Source organism: Anabrus simplex, chromosome 1 (genome assembly GCF_040414725.1).
Source record: "Anabrus simplex isolate iqAnaSimp1 chromosome 1, ASM4041472v1, whole genome shotgun sequence".
NCBI lineage: Eukaryota > Metazoa > Arthropoda > Insecta > Orthoptera > Tettigoniidae > Anabrus > Anabrus simplex.
Genome location: NC_090265.1, coordinates 236,198,682 through 236,224,100, shown reverse-complemented (window position 1 = coordinate 236,224,100; position 25,419 = coordinate 236,198,682). Strand labels below are relative to the sequence as shown.

The window sequence follows — 25,419 nt, the reverse complement described above, 5'->3', positions numbered from 1 at the left end:
AATAAGTATTGAATAGGTGGAAACCTTTTAGCTCTTGTTTTACATTATATTACTCTTCAATACAGAATAATATGAAATTTATTACCTATGATATCAAAAGGCTTTTGATTGTGCTTCTAATGCAAAATTTGCTGAGATTTTAAAAACTACTAGGGCTCTACTGGAACCAAAAAGCAGAGGTCAAAACAGAGAGAGACACAACTGAGGATATAACTATACAAAGTGTTGTGGACAGGGCTGTGTCTTGTCCCCTCTCCTTTTTAATACCTATTCTGAGGCTGTGCTCAGAGAATCTTTCAAGGATGTTAAAACTAGGCTTCAGAAACAATGCAAATGTCATTAATAACATTACTTTGCTGATGATATGGTATTGTCAGCCAGCAGCCTTACTGATCTACAAATTATTATTAATAACACCATAAGGATCAGTGCAGCACTTGGTCTGTTTATGAATATTGGCAAGACTAAGCTGATTATTTTTGAAAACACCTAAGCAGGCCTCCTGCACATCAACACCACAATCGCTCAGCAACTGTCAGCTCAGGAACATAGGGTACATCATAAAAGGTGAATAATATGAACTTATTCAACTCACTTTTGAAGGAAAAACTGAAGGGCAATGATCTGTCGGGAGACAGAGAAATTCCTGGTTTAAAGACTTGCGCTGTTGGTATGAACAAACTTCTATTCAATTCTTTCGAACCGCTGTTTCATGACTAAAATCAATAGAATAGCCAACCTTCATGGGCAGACAGCGTCCGAAGAAGGAGGAGAAGAAGACGAATAATACAAAAATGCCTTTCTAACTATAATGTTGGTATAAGTAACAAGAAACGGTATCAAGTGTTCCTGTCTTGAAAGTAGGATGCGGAGGACAACCAATCAATATCAGCTGAAAGTACCCAAATGAGTAAATTTACTAATCATCAAAAACAGTAGTGAAACCAATGCATTACATTCTAACAAACAGACATATAATTCCAGTATAAGCAGACATTCTGTCACCAGATACGGAACAGCTGAGAGGCTCTCACTGCTGAATTAAAGAGTTAGATGACAGATGCTGGCTAGACAACTGTCTGACATGTTGACATGTTTGCTGCTGGTTCTTTAGATCTTTGCATCAGCAAGGAGATGAAATCTTGAAGTTTGAGTTCTGTAATTACTAAATATTGACTTTTATGATAATTTATTAATACCAAAGTGTTTCCTGTATGGGCTTGCAGCATATTCTAACACTTATAAGTGGCACCAGCAGTGAATGTGTTAACAGATTTTTCAATATCCCACAGTGCTTCTTTACAATTTGTGACAAGAAGTCTTTCTCAGATTTTCCAGATTGGTTTCTCTACATCACTGCAATGGTGATGAGAATGCAAGAACAAAAAATTTAAGAACAAAATACTAAATGGGTCAAATGTATAGGTTGAAGACGGAAAGAAGAATGGAGTTCAGGAACAATCTCAGGATAAACACACATCCACACACACCAGAAGTGAGCATAAATATGTTTTAAAATGAGGAAAGAATTACTCAATTAGCATACTTTAGCTGATACGTGTTGCATTCCAACTCTGTTGAACACTGGCTGCACTCGCTGGCCAACAAACTTCTCATGGTCTCTTATCCACGTCAAAACCTGGGTAAAGAACCACTCTGGCTTGTCTGGACGATTAGTCTGCTTGTTGCCATGAAAGTGGAACAGGAAGCGCTTCCTCAGAGGTCGTAATAGCAACACCATTGGCAATGTGAGAGGAGCAAAGTCTACCAATAAAGTAGACGTTACGACTGGATGAACTACTAAATCTTCACTGAAGATTATATTAAGGAAAATTTTCATACAAAATCACATGTACACACACACACACACACACACACACACACACACACAAAAAAAAAAGCCACCACCACCACCACTTGCCATGTTTGCTGAACTCTGCCCTTGTTTAAAAAAACTTTAAAATATCAACATTCACCAGTAGTCAGTGGTGTTGTCATAAATAAAAAGGAGAATTGATTGCAACCATTACTAGTCAAATGCTGTTTTCAGGTCTGCTAAGGATCATGACATCATGGTGATGAGAATGCAAGAAAAAAAATTGAGAACAAAATACTAACAATGTGGTTGTGGTTTGAATCCAAGTTCCTACGGTTTGAATTCCAAATATAACTGGAGGTCCCATGGCTATAAACACAACATGAGCAGTCATGTGAAACTGAAAGATTGCTTGGTTGCTTTTTCAGGTGTGTTAACTTAATTTTTATGTGAAGTTCAATATTATAATGGAGAAAATTTTCAGTAAAAATTAAACCATTCTTCTAACATACCATATATATGTATAAAATGCTGCTTTTAAGGGGCAAGATAGACAAGTGACAAACATCACAGATTTCTCACCAAGTGGTGGGAGAATGAAGTGCTAAAATAACTGGTTTAAATTTTCTTCGAAAATTTTCATGACATAATACGAAACTTCACATCATGTATGGGCAAAACCTGGCATTGTTTATTTGTGAAAGCAGTTATTCACAGATAAGCAAACATAATCAAACCTTTTATCACAAATAATCCTAATTTCACACGCTTCACAACTGAAAAATGTTCGAATACATCTACATCAACTTTGTTGTTCAACAGATGCATCATTTTGCACTGATATTAATTTGAAGTTTATGAAATGGAAGAATGAACACTGACCTTCTGCAATGTCATGTCTTGCAGCTCAGGTCAAGAAACACTTGTGGTTTGTGAACCAATAAATGCCCATGCATGTTTTACATTATCATCACCATATCATTTGATTTCCTTCATCAACATTCAGTTGGATCAGGGCAAATATGATCTCTCTATATTTCTTTATCCTTTCTTCACTTCTCATCTACAGCCACATCCCCATTAAGATATTCTTGCTCAATAATGTTCTCAACAAGGTACAATTCTTGTTCTCTGGGTATTTTTTCTTCTATTTCCTCTCATTTGTAATTCAAAAGACTGCTTATGCATTCATCTGTTTAATGTTCCTAGAACCATCTCAGTCTATTTTATCACTCAATTTCTCAAATATTATTCCTGCCCATATATATTAATTTCTCATTCTATCTCTCCTCACCTTTAGCAATATATTATATTCCTGCATTTCCGTATGTTTTGACACTGCATAAGCTGCAATAACTATACATCTAATATATTTTTCCCTTAGCCTTCCACTGGGCTGAGTGGCTCAGATAGCTGTTTTGTCCTCAGATGGCCAGTGCTATACTAACTGAACCAGTCAGCCCAACTCTTTTACTTTCAACTTGTTATTTCATCATGGTGTCTATTCTGTCTTACCTTCCTTATGTTCTACTACATTCACTTTCTGTGCTACTGACAATCCTTAAAATTTTCCTATTCTTCTTCTATGGTGCCAACCTCTAGCCCCAGGATTAGTTGTTTTAGTTCCTTACCAAACTCTTCCTATACATAATTGTTTTCCAGTTTCTACACTCTTATTCATCTTTCAGACCTTTCTTGCAATGGTAACAATCCTACTTACATTCAGCTTTGTTATCATTTAGGCTTTACATCAATATGCAGTAAATTAGGATTCTGAGATCTTGAAGCTTACCAACACAATGTCTCAGCTATGTCACAAGTATCCCAAAGTGGCTGAATTTGGGCTGACCAATCTTTAGATTAAATTATCACTCTTGTAATATTTACTGCTTGTATGAGATAGAAATGCTAGTACTATCACTTTATAATAGAGGATGGTTGCCTAGTTGTACTTCTGTTTAAAACAATTATCACCACCACCAACACTATCACTTTATAATAATGGAGATAGAAAACAAAATGACTTTTAAGATGTAAGAGGAAATTATTATGTATATAAGTATGCATGGGCGCCCATATGGCAGTTTGTAGGAGGGGGGGGCTAGACCTGGGGGTACATAGTATTTTTAATATTTTGAAAGATAAATGGCGACTTGTAATCTGCGGTAGAATAACCCATGGTATACCCTATCTGTTGGTGGGAGACGGTACTACTACTTCTACGTAATACTGACTTTTAAATAATTTTCTTGAAAGGAAAACACCTGACTACATTAGATTTTTGCCTTTCCCTGAGAGCTGGGGGAGAGGGCACCTTGCCCTCGTGTATGGGCGCCCTTGTAAGTATGAGTTTAAGAAGCCAGTCAAAGTACAGAACATCACAACCAGAATAATTAGAAAAACAGGTTAATCTTAACATCAATAGAACTATGCTGTAAAATATAATGTTACAGAATAAATTACAAAATATGTCCAGAAACAAACTCAAAAGTTATGAAGAATGGTCATGGGAACTAGTAACAAAATATTCTTCTTTAAGATCTACCAGTATTGAGAGAGAAGTCAGTACCACACCATTTTAGCAGGATAAATGATGAAAAGAGGTCTGGACTATTTGGAGCAGGGTTGATGGAGATTAATATACACAATACAGGTTTTTCTTCTACTTCTTTCTTTTTTTTACAATTTGCTTTATGCTGTACTGATACAGAGAGGTCTTATGGCAAGATGGGAAAGGAAAGAGCTAGGATTGGGAAGGAAGTGACCATGACCTTAATTAAGGCACAGGCCTGCATTTGTCTTGTGTAAAAATGGGAAACCACAGAAAACTATCTTCAGGGCTGGTGACAGTGGGGTTTGAACCCACTGTCCCCTGAATGCAAGATGCCACTTGCTTGGGATAGATAATACAGAAATATTTATGAAATAAAATGATCAAAGTGTCATTACTCATTCAATTTTCAGGTTCTTCATACCTTCCACGATTCACTGCTATGTTCTATTTTTATGAAATTAAATAACAGAAGAGCTCAAATAGGCATGCAGCTGCTAAAGGATACGGGAGCTGAATGTGGAGAAGATGTTCCGTCAGTAGATCAAACTTTTGAAGAGATTCTGGTGTTGGTGTGGTAAGCACGGAATTACCACTTATCACAGGCCATTTGATGGCCTTAAGAACCTCTTCAAATTCACTATTAACAAGAAATAAAAAAAATACAGTTTTTCTGGTACCAGTACATATCTACAGAAGTTGGTTATTTCTCTTTGTTATTTTTTGTTGTAATGGAAGCTATTTCCTTTCAGTTTTGACTTAGTTAATTTATACCTGTGAAGTTCTTTAGTCTGTTGAAACTCAGTATAACATAACATAAATTTAGAAAATACATTTATTAACCGATTATACCTGAAAAAAGAAACCATTAATTAAATACAGAACATATCAGATTCTATCAAATCACACTTTAAAACATATATATTTACTGTATGTTAAAATTCTGTTTATACCCTTCTATAGTTGAATGTTAGAACTTAACTAGACCAGCAAAGAGTGCAAGGTGCTAGTTTGTTGGTAATTTAATGGGTTCTTTTCCAAGTATAATTTATTAATAATTGTTTTCTTTTTTAGGTATTTTCTAAATATGTGATAATGAATTAGTGCAAACAGACTGAAGAAACTCATATTCATAAATCTCTTTGTCATTCAAAATTAAAAAAGGAATTAATTACGAAGTGAGGTAAATATGGGAACACAATCAAGATATGAAAGAGACTTTCAGCTCATTAGGTCATGTTGAGTACATATAGCACAGGCCAAAGAGCTGTCAAGTACAGAAAAAATATGATCAGAGACCAGTTCCAAATACAGCATTCAACTCAAATGGCCCAAAGCAGGCAACTAGTGCACACTCTACAGTTGCGCTGGCTGTAGAACCAGACCTGTAGCTTAGATTTCTGCCAATATAACTTGAATGACTGAGGTCACCATAGCTCGACTGAGAGAACATCAAACATAAAATCTGAAGGTTCCCTCTAGTGACTGGTTGGGCATTTTTGTTCTGTACAGTATGTATTCAGCACGACCTAATAGGATGAAAGTCTGTTTCAAGTACAATGTAGCTGTGAAAGTTATTACAGTGTATTTGGCACCTAGTGCCACAAATGCTCCGCTGGGCCTAGCCTCTGCCACCTGGCAGACAATGCCAGGCTGAGCTGCGCCTGGCATCTAACAGTTGACCGACAAGGTGGACGGTCTCAAGGTCAAGCTGTACTACACATCTCTTATTTGCAGTCAAGTGAGGTTATGTGAACATGTCAGACACGTGATAGCAGTGATGCAATACACTAGAAGAGCAACAGATATTTTTCATTGAGACACAATTTTTAAAGAAGTTGTACGAAAAATGTTCATGTAAATTTTACCGCCATTGAAAAGTATGGTAATGCAGTTGTTTAAGAAATAGAGAGAAACAGGCTCTGTTTTTGACAGGAAGAAGCAGTGCCCTAAATGATCTCTCACTGAGCAATGACTTCAAGATATCTGAGCAACAACGGAATTAAGTCCAAAAAAATCGATCCGGCAACTCTCCCAAAAATATATGGCATGTCTATAGGTTTTGCCTGTAAAGGCCTTAAAATGATCAAGTTTCACTCGTACAAAATATCTGCAGTTCATAAATTAAATTTAAGTGCGGCCAGTATCCAGTATTCGGGAGATAGTAGGTTCGAACCCCACTGTTGGCAGCCCTGAAAATGGTTTTCCGTGATTTCCCATTTTCACACCAGGGAAATGCTTGGGCTGTACCTTAATTAAGGCCACGGCCGCTTCCTTCCCACTCCTAGCCCTTTCCTGTCCCATCGTTGCCGTAAGACCTATCTGTGTCGGTGCGACGTAAAACAACTAGCAAAAAAAAAAAAATTAAATTGTACTCCTAACCCGGATGCATGCTCTAAGTTTTGCAGGTGGATTTAATAATCCATACATGACAGAACTGTGCAGCCCACACTTCTTTTTATGAATAACAAGGCCACTTCAGTCTGCTACAGTAACAGGGCAGACCATACAGCCAGCAACTCTGAGCTGAGTGCCGGGCGGCGAGAAATAACTCTACCCATAAAAGAGGACCAAAGGCTTTGAGCGAATGTGTTCTCTTAGGTGGGGTGATGGTCCCTTCAGTGTGGAAAATGACACTGAAACCCATCAAGCAGCATCTGTCCCCAGGTTAGGGGAGGCTACAGAAGGCATCTATACTCCATGTTAGGAACGACCGAATCACTGCTGGCAGCAGCTCTAAAATGCCTTGGGAGTGGCGAACCCATCATGATAAAAGCCTAAAATGAGAGCAAATGTGGTGTGGTCTTGGAAAATGCTAGGGCATCTCCTGCAGGTGATGCACAGTTCTTCAGGTACTGGGGGAGCTGTGAGAAGTGGGTGACAAGTACAACAATATATCCCAATCGGGACAGTCAACATCCTAGTCCTGATAGACAAGACCGAACAGTTGATAGAGTTCATGAAAGAAAAGGACATAGCTATCCTTTATCTTAGTAAAACAAAATGTAGAGGACGAAGGGGAAAAAAACTGAAGGAAAGATACAGGCTGTTTTACAGTGCAGGACAGGATGCAGTAAATGGTGTAGGAATGATCATTAGAAAGGATGTCCTGGAATATGTGAAGGAGGTGAAGAAGATTAGTGACAGAATGATCATTATCAAGGATACAGTTTGAGACAGGAACACAAAGTCTGTTCCAAGAATATGCTCCACAAACTGGAAATAAAGAAGAGAATACACAACAATTCCTTGAAGAAGGAGAGACGGATATTGGAGACAAAGAAGTAATTATAATGGGGTATCTGAGTGCACAAATGGGAAGAGAAAAACTGGAAAGAGAATCTGGGGCCATTTGGATATAGAAAAAAGAATCAAAAAGGGGATATTTTACTGGATTTTTGCCAGAGATAGACAGATAGATAAATAAAGCCTTTATTATCTGCAGCCAAGTTAGGGCTCCTGGCTCTTTCTTATACTTAACCACACACATATTATTACTTATTAATACAATGAAACTGATAAACTTAAAATACTAAGAACTACAAATAACACTAATGTTTAAGACAAAAATATGAATATATACACACAACGAGGAAAGAAAGAAAAAAGGAACTGCCTACATAATACAGATTAGAAAAATACTTATTTCAATACACAACAAAAGAAATACCAAAGTAAAAATACTAGTAATAAAAATATTAAATGAAATTTAACTAATTGTATTCTTGCAATACTAGATCTAAGTTAAATACTGTAATTACTACTAACTATGTTTACTTCTAATTAGTAAATACAGTATGGATGTTTTTAATTTAATTTAATTATCATATTGACCCAACATTTTATTTCATTGTACGATAATCTCATAACATCATTTTCACACATAATTACTCGTTCCACTCACACAGGTACCTTGCTAAAAGCACTCAATGAGGAACTGCTGGTAAGAGGTTTTAAATATACTTTTTGATGCAGCAGCCTTGATGTCTTTGGGGAGAGCATTCCACCATCCTGAAGTGGTGATAGTGAATGATCAATAGTATGTGGTTGTTTGGTGGACAGATATTTCTAGGAGGTACACTGAGTATCATGGAGATGTAAAACAACCAAGGTGATGAAAATTGTTGGAGAGATAAGCAGGGATGTCTTCCGAAAGCACCTGGTACACAAGAGCATTTGACTGTAGTTTATGCCTGTCATCTAGTCTTAACCAAGATAATTCTTTATAGTAGGGAGAAACTCGAGCATCATACAGTACATCATTAGCATATCTAAGGCAAGTATTTTGAGTGCACTGTAGTTTCAAGCTTAATTCATATCCGTAAAAATTACATCATAGTTGTCGAAAATGTGAAATAATAATGACTGAACAAGTTGAATTTTTAGTGATTGAGGGAATACATTTCTGAACTATTTTAAGGGGTGCAAGCCACAACACACCTTTTTACAGATATTCGTAACTTGCACGGACCAGTTTAGAGTTTCCGTTATAATAACTCCAAGGTTAGAAACTGATACACATTAAGGTATAACAGTATTATTTAAAGTTATGGGAGGAATGTAATTTTGTTTTAAAATGTGAAGATTCTTTGATGTACTGATGATAACAGCTTGCATTATATAGGGGTTAAATTTAAGGTGGTTTTTAATTGCATAGCCATTAATTAACTCAAGGTCAGCATTTAGGCCTTCATTATATATTGCTTGTTGTATATTATTAGTTCTAGTGTGGTAATAAATTTGCAAATCAACAGCATAAAGATGGTACTTGCAGTGCTTAATTGATCTGGTGATATTATTTATATATAAAGTGAACAGGAGAGGGTCCAGTACTGACCCTTGTGGGACACCAATATTTTATGTTTGCCACGTTGATTTATTATTATTTGCAACCACACTTTGCCGGCGGTTTGTGAGGTAAGAATAGAAAAATTCCAGCACTTTCTCGCTAAAGTTTAAGGACTGTAATTTGAAAAGAAGCAACCTTGGATCGACAGTCCAAATGCGCTACTGCAATCTAAAAGAGTAAGTATTGTCACTTGTTTGTTGTCCACTGCATATCTAATGTCTCTGTCACTTTCAGCAGAGCTGTCATAGTACTATGTTCTTTCTTAAAGCCCAATTGGTAAGAGTCGAGTAAAGCATATGTAAGTACGCAAGGATCCGCTCGCGTACCAAGCGTTTCAGCACTTTGGAAAGGGGTGGTAGGATGGAAACTGGTCGATAATCTGAAGGAATACTTGGTGCACCTTTCTTTCCACACAGTAGGGAAAATTCCTTGGGTCAAATAGTAGTTAATAATGTGTGTTATGATTGGCAGAATGTCACCAATGATATACTTGTAGAAAGACAGAGGTACTCATCGTGTCCAGCAGAATTTGATCTGAAAGAATACATAACTCGTTTACATCATTTATACCAATCTCTTTAAACACAAATTTATCTTGAATTGAAATAGAAGAAAAATTATTATTATTATTATTATTATTACTATTATTATTATTTGCTGTTAAGTGGATTTGGCCGACATGAAGTGTAAATTTAAATTATCAAGTGATACATTCAGCACCTGCTTTAATAACTTTCGACCTATACCCATCATTCATAATTATTTCCATATTTCTGTAGAGTTCTTGCACCTCGTTACTTAACATATGTGTTTGTATTTACTGCTTCTGATTAACTGTTTAACCCTGTTGCAGAGAATGCGCTAATTTTCAAAGTCATTAGCATTACCCATTCGATTAAACCTTCTGTAGCCGGGCTGAGTGGCTCAGACGGTTAAGGTGCTGGCCTTCTGGCCCCAACTTGGCAGGTTCGATCCTGGCTCAGTCCGGTGGTATTTGAAGGTGCTCAAATACGTCAGCCTCGTGTCGGTAGATTTACTGGCACGTAAAAAGTACTCATGTGGGACTAAATTCCGGCACCTCGACATCTCCGAAAACCTTAAAAGAGTAGTTAGTGGGATGTAAAACAAATAACATTAATTAAATCTTCTGTACCATGAGTCACGCTTTGCCATTTCTGATTTAATCTCACTGGTCAACCTCGGGGAAGATGGTCAAGTTACCTGGATCTCTTTCTTGGAAGCAAATCCGTCATAAAGTTCTAACACCAGACCAGATCATTTATTTATTTTTACATCAATATCATCCATGTGTAAAATATTGTTCCACGGCAGATAATATGCTTCGTGTTGTATTCTTTCCTTGTCCAGATTTTTTATATTCCTACATGTTATATATTTAGTTTCATATTTTGGCATCTTTAATGAATAGCAGACATACTGTATATAAGATCATGGGTAGAAATATATGGCACTGCAAGCTGTCCGTAATTTAAAACTTTCTGAAGATTGTTAGTTATGATCAAGTCAATCAAAGTGTGAGTCGTCCGGTTTACTGTATGTAGATGATTAGTAGCATTTAGAGGTAGAATGTGTAGGTCTAAGCTAAAGAACATATTTTGTAAATGTAATGAGTCGTTTGTCGCAGTCAGCAGATTTGCATTAAAATCTCCAAGCATAATTATATTTTCGTACAGTGGATTTAACCTGGCTAAGCAAAGTTCAAGGTCAGATATGTGTCTTATGTCTGGGGGTTTATAAACTACTCCGATCAGTACTTTATGATTGTTAGCCGAAACTTCTACAAACAAAAATTCTGGTCGATTGGGAATTGTCAGGTCTGAAGTAGCCACTATTTTAGATCATAACGACAGTAAATAGCATACCCTCCTCCTATACGTTTTCTACAGTCTAGATGATGTAAAGTTATGTTATTTAACTATTATGAAAGAGGGACTGTATTTCGTCAATGTGAGCCAATAACGATAACACGTTAATATGACAACACTATAGGGCTCTCAGATACTTTGCAAGACTTTCCCTGAGAATGTCTCCCATTAACGCTGTTGAAGAAGAGGGTGAGAGGGGCAACTGGGATGGGGATGGGTCTGGGTCACGGACATCAAGGTCACTGCAGTCGGTAGAAACAACACTTGTATTGTGACTAGCCATAGTCTAGGAAATACTTTTGCCCACTTTTAGATTTTCTCCACAAGTACTTCCAGGGGCAAAATCACTTTTACTCACATACATACATACACACACATATACTTAAAGTACAACATTATGCATTAATGCCATCTCAGAACTGAGCCCTTATCAATGGTCACTTGTGTTTTTACATTAGACTAATAAGTCGTACCATTGTAGAAATAAACACTTTTCGTCTATAGTCACATAGCACAACGATGCGACCATCCTGGCTCCAAACATGATTTAAACCAAAGTGATCACGTGCATGATTTAAAATATTTTTCCTGGTGCCCATGAGCGATTCCATCAGGAGGCACGTGCCTTATAGCTGACGTTTAGCCCTCCAGATGCGGTCATGATCCTGGTACCGCAGGAACTTAATAATAAACAGGCGTTTACCCGTGGCAACCACATCAGCCGTTGTTCACTTCGGAACACCTAGGTGATGGCAACGGTCAATGGCCAACATATTAATCTCTATTTCCAGTTTTTCTTTAATAGTTGATATTACTTTAGTGTACATGTATTCACCTGGTGCTTCCAGGAAGCCATGCAAAATCGGACAGTTTCGGCAGCTATGTTGTTTCGCTTTGTCCATCCATTCACTTTGCTTGTCCAGCTTTTCTTCTATTTTTAAAATATTGTTTTTTTTTATGTCTTTCAGTTCACCGGACACTTTCTCTTGAAACGCACAGAAATCCTCCTCCAGCCGCCGTAGTTTCTTCTCCCGGCTGGCGCTGCTGGTCGCCTCCTTGAGTTGAGTGGGGAAATGCTGCATTGCATCTTCAATTGCCAATACCTTTTGAACCACATCTCGTAGCATCATGACTGTTGCCAGTCTTCGACGGTGATTATTAAAACTATCAAGATTAAGTCACGAATGGCACTTAGCTGCTGTTTATCTTGCAGATTTAAAAGTTTGCCTTGACTCACACTTTACCTTATGACTGAGCTCTCTGCCATTTTGAAGCCTGGAACTAACTATAATAGGAAACACATGGTTCAGGAAGAAATATAGGCAGAAGATTACCAGTAGGGATGGGGGAGAAAGAAGAACAAAAACGTTGATTGATTACATATTAGTGGAAAAAGGACATGTTACATCTATGCCTGAGGAAGCCTTTGGGGGTGACCATAGAGCAGTGATAGCAAAGTTGAAAACAGGCAAGGTCAAAAATCTACAAGGATAAAGAGAAAGAAAGATTAGGGTCTGGAGATTGAAGGAAAATGCGGTTCAGGAAGAGTTTAGGAGAGAATTACAAAATCTAATACAAAAGGCAGACATTAGCAATGTTGAATAGGAATGGAATATTTTAAAGACTGCATTTGTAAGGTGTGCAGAGAAAACACATGGCAGAAGATCAGGGAAGAGACAACATGGTGGAGAGTAAAGGAGAAGAAGAAACTTGGAAGGAATGAAAAACACAAAAGGACTGAAGAGGGTAGATACATCGATGCAAAAAGAGTTTACTAAAAAGTAGTAGCCAAAGAAAAGAAGATAAGTTGGAAAACATTCACTCAGGAAAGACGGTGGTGGTGCGTCGAGATACTGATGTAGACCTTGAACCTGAAGGCCGACATGGTTCAAGTGCTGATCATTTCTTCACAACATACTAATTCACATGGCCTGTGAATATGATCTCTATCTCTAGTCTTTAAAAGGTGTTCTGGTTTTTACGAACATGAGTTTATTTGGGATTATAAGCAACTGTAGGAATGAAGCAGTGAACACAGGGTTTGTGAAGAATAAAGGAGAAATACTGACAAAACCTGAAGAGATAATGAACAGATGGAAAGATTATTTCAGTGAACTGCTAAACGTGAGAAACCAGACATGTGGAGAAGGTATCCAGGCAGCAGAAATAGAAGGAGTAACAGAGAAGGAATCAGACATTACAATAACAGGTGGAACGGGCAGTTAAAAAGATGAAGATGGGTAAAACTCTGGGAATAGATGAAGTAACCATAGAAATTATCAAGGCTGCAGGACCAGTAGGACTCCATTGGACTTATAGAATACTCAAGTGTGTATGGAGAGAGAGAGAAAAAAAGTGTGCGATAACTACCAAGGAAACATCATTATTTCCCATGTTGCCAAGGTAATGGAAAGGATATTGGAGAGAAGAATTAGAGAAAAGGTGGAGAGTCAGTTACAAGAGGAACAATTTGGATTCAGAAGTGAAATGTCAACAGCAGAACCCATTTTCATTCTGAGACAGATCACTGAAAAGAGCTAGGAATATGGGAGGGATATAGCAATGACTTTTATAGACTTAGATAGATAAGGCATTCAACATGATTCCCATACAAAAGTTGTGAAAAGTCTGATACACAGGGGCATTGGCGAGGAAATAATAATGAAGACAACAGTAGGTTGATCAGAATGGTTTGGAACTGACAATGGGCTAAAACAAAGGAGTGTACTGTCATCTTTACTGTTCAGAATGGCGATGGTTGACCTCATAAAGGCAGCAAGGGAAGATTATAGAGGGGAAGGAATGAATGTAATGATGTTTGCAGATGATGATGTGACATGGGGAGAAGATGAGGAGGAGGTACAACAACAGCTGAATGTACTGAATAGAAGGAGTGAACAATGGGGACTGAGGATCAATGTGGAGAAGAGCAAGACAATGGTGATGAGTAGAGGAAGTAAAAAAGGAAAATGAGCTATGAAAACTGGAGACAAGGAATTGGAAATAGCAGAAAACTTCACATTCTTGGGAAGTGAACTGACAAAAAATGGAAGACCAGATATAAAAATTAGTAGGAGGATACAAGTGGGGTGTGACTTTTACCACCAAATATGGAGATCAATATGGAATAAAGATGTACCAATGAAGGCTAAAGCAGTAATGCACAAGAGATATTACTTACCTATAATGACATATGCAGCAGAAACATGGACAATGACTCAGAGAGACGAGAGTAGAGTAAGGTAGCTGAAATGAAATTATTGAAGAGTATGGTACAGAAGGCCAGCCCTGTGGTGTAGGGGTAGCATGCCTGCCTCTTACCCGGAGGCCCCGGGTTCGATTCCCATTCAGGTCAGGGATTTTTACCTGGATTTGAGGGCTGGATTGAGGTTCACTCAGCCTGCGTGATTACAATTGAGGAGCTATCTGACGGTGAGATGGCGGCTCCGGTCTAGAGAGTCAAGAATAACAGCCAAGAGGATTCGTCGTGCTGAATACACGACACCTCATAACTTGCAGGCCTTCAGGCTGAGCAGCAGTCACTTGGTAGGCCAAAGCCCTTCGGGGCTGTTGTGCCATGGGGTTTGGTTTGGTTATGGTACAAAAGACAAGAAGGGATAGAGTGGGAAGTGAAGACACACAAAAAGAGTTAAATGTGTAAAAAGTACATGACAAACTGAAACAGAACAGATTGAGATGGTCTGGACATGCCAAGCAGATGAAAGAAGAAAAATTGCCAAGACAAGCACTGGAAAGACAAATGACAGGAAAGAGAGGATGAGGAAGACCAAGATTACGATGGATGCACTTTGTGAAGAACAGCATAGGACAACAGAATCTGGACTGGAACACAGTGTTGGATGGGGAATGGAGGAGAACCAGGACGAAGTGGAAAGGGACCATATTTGCCCCCACCCAGCATCAGCTGAAAGAAAAGGGAAATGATGGTGATGATTATGATGAAGGCTTGGTTTAAACTGAGTTATGTGAATGGTCAGAACAGATGATACTGGGACAATGAAAATCCTCATGGAGTTCAAGAACTTCCATTGCACAACGTAAGTTGAGTAAGATGCATGAATACTGCAAAATGGATAATTGGTTCTACCGTATATTTTTTCAAGACACTGTAAATTCAGAGCGCTATGTAAATAACAATTTGCGACCATTCATTCAAATGCTCATGGAAGAAGAAAAACAGTACGCTTACTTCCAACAGGACAGTGCAAGAGCTCCGACACATTCACTGCAAGCTGTTTGTGAGATTTTCGACGAATGGATAATTACCTGTGGACTTTGGCTCCCTTGTACTCCCAACTTAATGGGTTTATTTTTAACTTTGGGATAACCTTAAACAGGAAGTGTACAGGAACAACCCACATACTCTTCAAGCTCCTGAGGAAAATATCACGAACGTTGTACAGGGTATAACTGAAGATGAACAGCAATGTGCTTTCTAAAACATTCTGTGCTACTGCAACTTATGCCTGGAAATAGATGATGACCACTTTCAACGTCTCATATGAATGCAGGTAAGAATAAACTTCCAATACAATACATTTCAGTCAGGTAGCTATTACCACTGGCTGCCCGTGTTGTCCGCCTGTGGCGGAGGCTTGGTCCGGCAGAGCATGGGTAGTGCTAGGTTCTGAATGCCCTGTACTACACAATGAAGACTTTGCTTCAATAAGTCTGATTACATGATGATCAGATCATGTTGATACAAACCATAAGATCTATCTGAGCCTGACATTGCTACCATTTACTCGTGCCAGACTCCTCTCTTTAATTTTTCCTGACAAACTTCCATCAGTAAACTTCTATTCTCATCTGGCCCCAATAGTGTTAGGTTTGCGAGGTCGAGGGAGACTTATATTTCATACCTTTCATGGGTCTTTCGTTTAGTCGATTCAAACTCTTCCTCTCTGTTTAGAGTGATTCTGCCTTTTTATACTACAATTACCACCATTATATTAATAAGAGAAAGGAATTATGAGGATGATTCTAAGAAAATAAATGTTGTTAATGTTACTGAGTCAGTTTAAGGGGCATTAACACTGAGGTCATCAACCTCATGACTTACAGAGAATAATTGGGAACAACCATAATCAAAAGAGCTCTTCAGAAAAGAAAAGAAACCTAACTTACACCCTCTACTCTAATTTCATCATCTCATAGATCTATTGTACAGACATGGCTACAAGCACCATGCCCTTTCATACTAAATACGGCTCTCATCAGGAATAACAGAAATAAAAAAGAATTACATTTAAAACAAACAGTTCTAGTTGATGGTTTAAAGAGTTGATATCAATAAATAATTTGCAATGAATGATGCATTTCAGAATTTCTACTAGCAAAAAATATATTTACGACAAATCACAGATTTCACAGTGATAAATGCTGAAAGCAGGACACATTTATTTATGGATAAATTCAGAGGCAGGGAAATGAACCATTCTTATTTCACTATTACTACTGTTTCAAACAGATTAATTATCATGTTCTAACATTGACTCACACAGAAAACTTTTGCTTCAAAAGATTGTGCCAGAAATGGATGGTGTCGTGTAAGAATGATATGAGATGTTGGCACAATGATCCTTCCAGCTTCTTGTTAAGATCACACAGAGAGACGTACAACTGGACACTCTTCTGGTCATCCTTTTCAGACAGAGATGATTCTAATCCACAGCTGCAACACACAGATCCTTTTAACAGTAACTTCTTTTTTTTTACTAGTGGCTTTACGTTGCACCGACACGACACAGATAGGTCTTATGGCAACGATGGGATAGGAAAGGCCTAGGAGTTGGAAGGAAGTGGCCGTGGCCTTAAAATAGGTACAGTCCCAGCATTTGCCTGGTGTGAAAATGGGAAACCATGGAAAACCATCTTCAGGGCTGCCAACAGTGGGATTCAAACCCACTATCTCCTGGATGCAAGCTAACAATAACTTCTAGACAGGATATACAGTATGTTTAGCCATTCCCTTTACCTGCATCAGAATATAAAAGTACCAAAAAAATCAATGTCAAAGAATAACCTTTATTACTATGCTAGACACTTCATGCAACAATAAACCACCTCAAATATTCATGGCTCCTATTTGTTATAATATGGGTAATAATACAATGGAAATTCCTTAAATGGGAACATGGAAAGCCAGAAATCTCTTTAAGTCAGAAAATTACCATGGTCCTTTCGATTCCTCATAGTTAATGTGTTAAAAACAATGTGAATGAAACCATCTAACATGGAAACGGAAATAATTTTTCCGTTCCAATGATCATAGCTGCCTGTATAAAATGTGAAATATTTGTTGAGAGATATATAATTAGTTTAAAATTCATTCACCAAGCTCGATAGCTGCAGTCGCTTACGTGCGGCCAGTATCCAGTATTTGGGAGATAGTGGGTTCGAACCTCACTGTCGGCAGCCCTGAAGATGGTTTTTCGTAGTTTCCCATTTTCACACCAGGCAAATGCTGGGGCTGTACCTTAATCAAGGCCACAGCCACTTCTTTCCCACTCCTAACACTTTTCCATCCCATTCTTGCCATAAGATCTATCTGTGTTGGTGCGATATACAGCAACTTGGAAAAAAAACCATTCATTCTATGAATACCTGCATACTTTCCAGTTATAAGATAAGACAGAGATGGGCTATATAATTAGTTCATGGATTTTCCCCACCAAAACAATACTGTACCAAGATTCCCACTGATTCTAAATTTACAATACCAATTCAGAGATCTTGGGTACACATTCAGTACTGTATTTCGAAGATTACAGATATCCGCCATCAGTAAAATGAATAAAGTGAAAAGCAACATGTTGTCTTTGAAATTAGACCTTATTAAGTGTTGTGAAGAAAATAAAATTAGTGTTAAACTATTAGAGAAATTTAAATGTGGAAAAACTCATATTAATGAAATTCTGAAAAACAAGGACAAAATAAAAGTGATTGGCCGAATAAGGAACAAAGCAATAATTCGAAGAGGAAGCTAAGAAAAATTGGAAATGAGAACATACAGTAAATGCAATAATGAAGGATTGGTTTTTGGATACAAGATCTTGAAATTTGTCCATTTCAGGACCTATTCTTCAAGTCCAAGCAAAACTGGTGGTGGTGAGACTAAACAAAGAAAATTTTAAAGCATCAAATATATGGTTGGAGGGTTTTCATGTCCGCTATGACGTAACATTCAGACAAATCAGCAGAGAAACAAATGATGTTGATACGTACATTGTCAATGACAGAAGAGGAAAAATCAAAAGTTAAACTCGCAGCTACCAATTGGAAAATATTACAAACTGTGATGAGACAATTTTGTTTTTCATGCTTAGGGAAATAAGATGCTAAAACTGAAGGACATTGACAGAAAAGAATCAAAGAAGTGATGACCATTTTCAAGACCGTACCCAGAAATTTTTTCGGAGGGGGTTAGGATTTGGCAGGTGGGGGGTCCGAAAACAAAAACTATAGTAACAAATATCTTTTACTTTCAGATAGATTTTACAGAAAGAACATTGTTAAATAGTTTTAAAGAAGTACCTTTTACAACTCAACGGGTGAAGAAAGGTAAATTTATAGCAGACTGGTGGGCAGAACACGAGCGTGCAGTGCAACACAAAGATTTCTGTCATTTGTTTAAACATGGAGGTAATAATATGTTTCACTGTAAGTATTAAGTATAAAAGTATTAAAACTATTTAGAGGTTTGATTCATGTTTAAAAAATCACCTAGCAGCTCGGTAACATGAAGATATTTTTATATGTTTATTGAAATTGATTTTTATTATGGGAAATCTATTAAAATATAAAAACCAAACAATCCATATATCTCACTAAAATTAAAATTTATATTTTCCTGAAATTTGTTAACTACTGTATATTCATAGAGAAACATTTAAAGATGATACAGATTTTATAGGTTGAATTCAGTTGTTTATTTTGCAAATGCTTGTTTTCATAATATTTCTAATATATTGTAGGCTATTTCAAAACCCGTATATTCTGTTTAAATTTGTCAAGTTCACAGCACATCTTGTTGTTCATAATGCAACGTGTCCTCTTGCTCTAAAGTTGCCAAACATAAAACTCTGTTTCCTACCAGTGAATACAACTAGTGTTACTCAACTACTGGATTAAGGTGTGATTAGAAATTTTAAAGTGCACTGCTGAAAATACATTCTGCAGTTGGTAGTTGTGAACATGCAGCAATCAGTCTGTGAATAAATTACCGAAGAAAACATCCATTATCGATGCTGTAAGATGGATTTGCAGTGCCATTAAAAACATTAGCCCAGCATGTATTTTAAAAAAAATGCTTATGGAAAAGTGGCATTCAAAGCAAACCAGGAGAAGGGACCAGAAGAAGAAAATTCCATCTCTAGTTTATATGCCTTGATTACCAATGGAACTAAACCACAGGATTACGTCAATATTGACGTAAATGTACCAACTAAAGCCACACTTCAGAACTTGGATCAAATTACTGAAGCAAGAGTAAAGGCAAATATGAATAAAAAGAAGACAAAAGTGCAGGAACTGGTAAGTTTGAAACTGTTGTAGTCATCCGGTAACACTAAATTTTTTTTTTACTATGGCACTGATAGTGCTGCTGTTGAACCTCACTTAAAAATTCAAGACTGCAGAGATGCTTCAGAAATTGATATTTGAAGAATTTGCAGAAAAGTCAAACTGTAATGAAATGAAGGAACCCATCATCGAACTACAACCTTTGATTGAGAAAGAGTCTGTTGTAAAATGAAAACTAAAAAACACTCTTAGATTTGTGGAAAAATGGGAATGGAGGCAGTGTTACAACATCTAAATATATGCCTCATTTTCAGAAAATCAGGAAATGAATACATTGTGAAAACACACGATCTCAATGCTGAGCAGAGGAGTTACATTACCAAACTTTGTTTGACCAATGAAGCAGAGGAACATACCAAAAACAGCAAAGATTTAATAATGTTAATGTTACTATTTTCATGTCGCACAAACTACTTTGATGGTTTCTGGAGACGCTGAGGTGATGGAATTCTGTCCCGCAGGAGTTCCTTTTATGTGCCAGTAGTAAATCTACTGACACGAGGCTGATGTATTTGAGCACCTTCTTCAAATACCACTGGACTGAGCCAGGATCGAACCTGCCAAGTTGGGGAGCAAAGAATGAAGAGGGTAGTTAAGAAAGTGAGAACGATAAATGGTGTGAACTGTGTTTTCATGGGAAAGAGGCAATACGAGGACAGTTTGAAAAGTTCTCGGAATCACCGCTAGATATCGGTGCTAGAGCAACGTGGTTCCCGCGCAATAATCATACATCTTTTGTGAGTGAACACGTGGTGCGTCAGTGCTCTAGCTGCAGGAGTGTGGTAGTGACAACTCTCTGTTGTTGTTCCCGCGTAATGATTTGTGACAATGGAAAAAAAAACTGGGATTCGAGCAGTGATTAATTACTTTGTAAAGAAAGGTATGAAAGCAAAGGAAATTCATGCCGACTTTCAGAACACACTGGGGGATTCTGCTCCTTCATTTTCAACTGTTGCCAAGTGAACCAACGAGTTTAAATTTGGTCGGGAGAACTTGGATGATGATCCGCATAGTGGACGGCCAAAAAGTGTTACGACCCCAGAATTTATCGTAAAGTGCATAAAATGGTCATGGAGGATCGTCGACTGAAAGTGCGGGAGATTGCTGAAGCTGTAGGGATGTCTTCTGAATGGGTATATTATATTTTAACCGAAGAATTGGGTATGAAAAAATTATCCGCAAGATGGGTGCCGTGGCTCTTGACATTGGACAATAAACGCACCAGACTGGAAATGTCCGAACAAAGTCTGGCCCGTTTTCAGTGCAACCAACAAGATTTTTTGCGTCGGTTTGTGACTACAGATGAAACTTGGGTCCACTACTATACCCTAGAGACAAAACAACAGTCAAAGCAGTGGAAACATGCTGATTCACCACCACCAAAGAAAGCAAAGGCAGTGCGTTTGGCTGGAAAGGTCATGGCCTCAGTTTTCTGGGATGCAAAAGGCATTCTGCTGATAGATTATCTTCCTACTGGCCAAACAATTACAGGGCAATACTATGCAAACCTCCTAGACCAACTACAGGAAAAGATACGCGAAACAAAGCCTGGTTTGGCAAGGAAAAAGGTCATCTTTCATCAGGACAATGCTCCGCCGCACACAAGTGTTATTGCCATGGCAAAACTTCATGAACTGGGGTACGAATTGTTGCCACATCCACCTTATTCACCCCTGATTTGGTACCATCAGACTTTCATCTATTCCCCAAGCTGAAAATTTTCCTCGGTGGATGGAGATTTTCTACAAGGGAAGAACTGACTGCCGAATTGGGGAGGTATTTTGCAGGCCTGGAGAAACTTCATTTTCGAGATGGGATCAAGGCATTGGAACATCGCTGGACCAAATGCATTATTCTACAGGGAGACTATGTTGAAAAATAAAAGCAGTTCCACTGAGGTAAGATACTTAATTCTAGTACATTCCGAGAACTTTTCAAAGCACCTACGTACTTATCAAAGACATATGTCATCATACTGTTGGATTGAGACTCTGAATGGTTTGTCAAGATCTGAGTGGACAGAAGCCCTCAGGCTCCAATATAATATCATGTCAGCGCGTGCCTTCCCAGGACGAAGTCGAGACGGAACCCGCTGCAGACACTGCTGAGAGACCAAAACCCTTGCACATGTTTTTGGTTCTTGTCCCAGAGGGGAGTTCCTTAGAAACCTGGGGTTCTTCTGCTTCGACCTTACGAACTTCAGCCCTTGCCCTTGTCTTCTCAACTGCAGAATATTGCTCTCCAGTCTGACTGAACAGCTGTTACACAAAGCTGGTTGACACACAGCTAAATCATACTTTGCGCATTATATCGGGAACCATAAAATCCACCCCCACTTCTTGGCTACCGGTTCTGAGTCATATTCCTCCACCTCATCTACGGAGAAAGAATGCCTTGTTGCGAATCAACATCTATATCATCTGATGGCCAAGCAGGCATCAATTTTTAGTGATGAGACAAGGTCTCTTGGTGCATTGGCACTGCCGGTGGCTCCAGTTAGCCTACGCAGTGGCCTCCACGGTATGCACTAGCCAGCGTATTGGTAGGTGTGCTAGGTACCAACTGATGAGCCCACCCTAGCACACGAGGGCGAAACGCTGGCAACCAAGAATGAGCTAGCTGGAAAATTTATAATGTCCAATAACGGACCATTTATATTGGTATTATAAATTTGCTCATTCAGGACAAATATTTCAGATTCCCTATGGGAATCAACATCTATATCATCTGATGGCCAAGCAGGCATCAATTTTTAGTGATGAGACAAGGTCTCTTGGTGCATTGGCACTGCCGGTGGCTCCAGTTAGCCTATGCAGTGGCCTCCACGGTATGCACTAGCCAGCGTATTGGTAGGTGTGCTAGGTACCAACTGATGAGCCCACCCTAGCACACGAGGGCGAAACGCTGGCAACCAAGAATGAGCTAGCTGGAAAATTTATAATGTCCAATAACGGACCATTTATATTGGTATTATAAATTTGCTCATTCAGGACAAATATTTCAGATTCCCTATGGGAATCAACATCTATATCATCTGATGGCCAAGCAGGCATCAATTTTTAGTGATGAGACAAGGTCTCTTGGTGCATTGGCACTGCCGGTGGCTCCAGTTAGCCTACGCAGTGGCCTCCACGGTATGCACTAGCCAGCGTATTGGTAGGTGTGCTAGGTACCAACTGATGAGCCCACCCTAGCACACGAGGGCGAAACGCTGGCAACCAAGAATGAGCTAGCTGGAAAATTTATAATGTCCAATAACGGACCATTTATATTGGTATTATAAATTTGCTCATTCAGAACAAATATTTCAGATTCCCTATGGGAATCAACATCTATATCAGTACCAGAAGCTTTCGAGGAATTCCAATTCATGGAGATATACCCAATGCCTTGAACAACAGACTTCGGTCCAGAAATCAAACAATAAGGACTGCCAAAATCCTGGTTGACAAATTCAGTCTGCAGCAGGATTGGATTCACGAATGGACTTCTATGGCTCCAGCTGAGTATCAGAACTTCCCTTGTATTACAAGAATACCAAAAGGATTTGACCTACCTCGCAAAACCCTTAATCGTATCAGGACAGCCCATGGAAAGTGCACTGACTTCCTCTATAAATGGGGCAAACTTCCCTCCCCGGAATGTAGCTGTGGTGCCCCTAAGCAAACAGTTCGTCATATAGTGGAATAGTGACCCCTGAGTGCTTATCAGGGTACCCCAAAAGACTTTCTTGACCCAAATCCTTCTTGCATAGACTATTTGCAGAGCTTGATGGTGAAATTGTAACCTACATAGTATATTGTATATTTAATTTGTGATTGTGTGTTTTTATTTTTAATGTCATACGCTAAATAATAATCAAAAGTCATTGAATTTGGACAAAGATTGCAACTACCCTTTCTCAGCAAGGCCTGGAAGTGTATGAGGAAGTTTCATGAATTGCCACTGGAGGAAGCTGCAGATGGATGGACATAATCGCCATTGACGAAAGAAAGGACAGCGCTGTGATCTTGGATCCAACTGTCAAATGTGAAGTGAGCTTCAGCCAGCCTGAACAGGTACATCAGGAAAAGAGAGCTATCTAAGAGTCAATAATAAAATATTTCAAACACTTCTACAAAATTTCTAGTGTTAAAATTGTTGGACTGTTAACTGGGGCCAGAGGAACAAAGCCTAAATTTTGTGTGAAACATCTGCAAAATCTGGGGGTTTCTAAAAGCATTCTCCTAGATGTATCAATATTAGCGATCAAGGGATCACTTCAAACTATTTGCAATCACCTTTAAAATCCATTTTAACAACCAGTGTTCATTATGATTTTGAACACTACTGATGTGTCATGTTTGGCACCCTATAAATTGGGAGGTAATAAAGAAATAAAAACCTAAGAGTGCAGAGTTCTCCCTAGGGCCATTTTAATGGGAGCACTGCACTGCCATTTTTACAGACCACCCAGCTAAAATAACCTAAATATGTGCTAATTACATAATATTAATACATATTTGAATCATTGGGTATTCCAAATTAAAACGTAAATATTGTAAAGCTCTGTTTATTTAAATGATAAATCATTATTGTCAGCACATGATGACTATACCTTGGTATGACTCCAGGGACAGTCCAGAAATTCACACAGTTACACGCAGTGAACAACTAACAACTCAACAGTAAACAGCAGGACGATACACATGACAGAAAATAATAACTCAGGTCCATTTACCCCCACACTAACAATATTGCTGATTCACGGCTATCCTCAGTCCACAGAAATACACAAACACACAGTACTCTCGGGTAGTACACAGTCTTCCGTTGCGTACGTCATCTCCAGCCCACCTACTCACTGGACTCTCCGACACCACAGAAGGTCCTTGTTCAGACCTCGGTAGGACAATAGCGACAGCAAACACCTCTGTCGCCCTCAGCTCAGCCACCGAACTCAAACACACCGAGTCTCACACTGACTTCACCACAGAGCCCAACACTGACCCTGAGTCCAGCACCAACTCTGACTCCAACACGGAGCCCAACACTCAATGACTGTCTGCGGCTAGCCTCCCTTTTTATAGTTTGGTTGATGGGAACCAGAATATTCGTGAGGTGGCTAGAGGTAGAACATTCTCGTAAAATCTTCAAGAAACTCACAGGTAAGCCAGCCGATGAGAACAACTCACAGAAATGCCCGCCATACCCTCCAGGCCGGCTGGGAGCTGACTCACTAGTCCCTTCAAAGAAGTGCCGATAGAGGCAATCACAGGGCTAGTATGTAACACTATTAAACAAGGAATAAAAACACACACTATTAAACAAAGAATGACATGTTTCATTCTTAAAAGAACACCATCAGATTCTATCATGTCACACTCAATATTTAGAAATATTTATATTTATTTCTATCCAAACACCTAGGAATTTGAAATTTGGAACTTAATGAAGTCCTGCTTTGTCTCCACTCCAGCATACAATATATTTCCAAATATTGAGTATGATTTGGTAGAATTTGATATAATGTTCTTTTAAAGAACAAAACATATTCTTTGTTTTGTTTTGTATTTTTATTTCTTGTTTAATAGTGTTTTTTTACAATTATGTTACAGTGTAATATTTATACTGAACCTGTGTGTTCGACAGACTGAAAAGCATTTAAGTTGCATTTAATTGAGTCGACCCTGGTAAGTATTACTTCCTTCTTAACAAATGATCATAGAAGATC

The 25,419-nt window shown here is 38.4% G+C and overlaps 1 protein-coding gene across 3 annotated transcripts in view; it reads right to left on the bottom strand.

Moving 5' to 3' along the window:
* Rint1 (RAD50 interactor 1) overlaps positions 1-25,419 on the bottom strand; it is a 133,295-nt gene that overhangs the window by 96,938 nt on the left and 10,938 nt on the right. For 2 of the 3 annotated variants that reach the window (XM_068225947.1, XM_068225940.1), the window contains exons 3-5: positions 16,624-16,797; positions 4,876-5,007; positions 1,547-1,811 (exon numbers count right to left, since the gene is read on the bottom strand). In XM_068225947.1, the coding sequence (XP_068082048.1) occupies positions 1,547-1,811; positions 4,876-5,007; positions 16,624-16,797 (571 nt within the window). The remainder of the gene's footprint in view (positions 1-1,546; positions 1,812-4,875; positions 5,008-16,623; positions 16,798-25,419) is intronic. The other variant, XM_068225944.1, reaches the window with a different exon arrangement.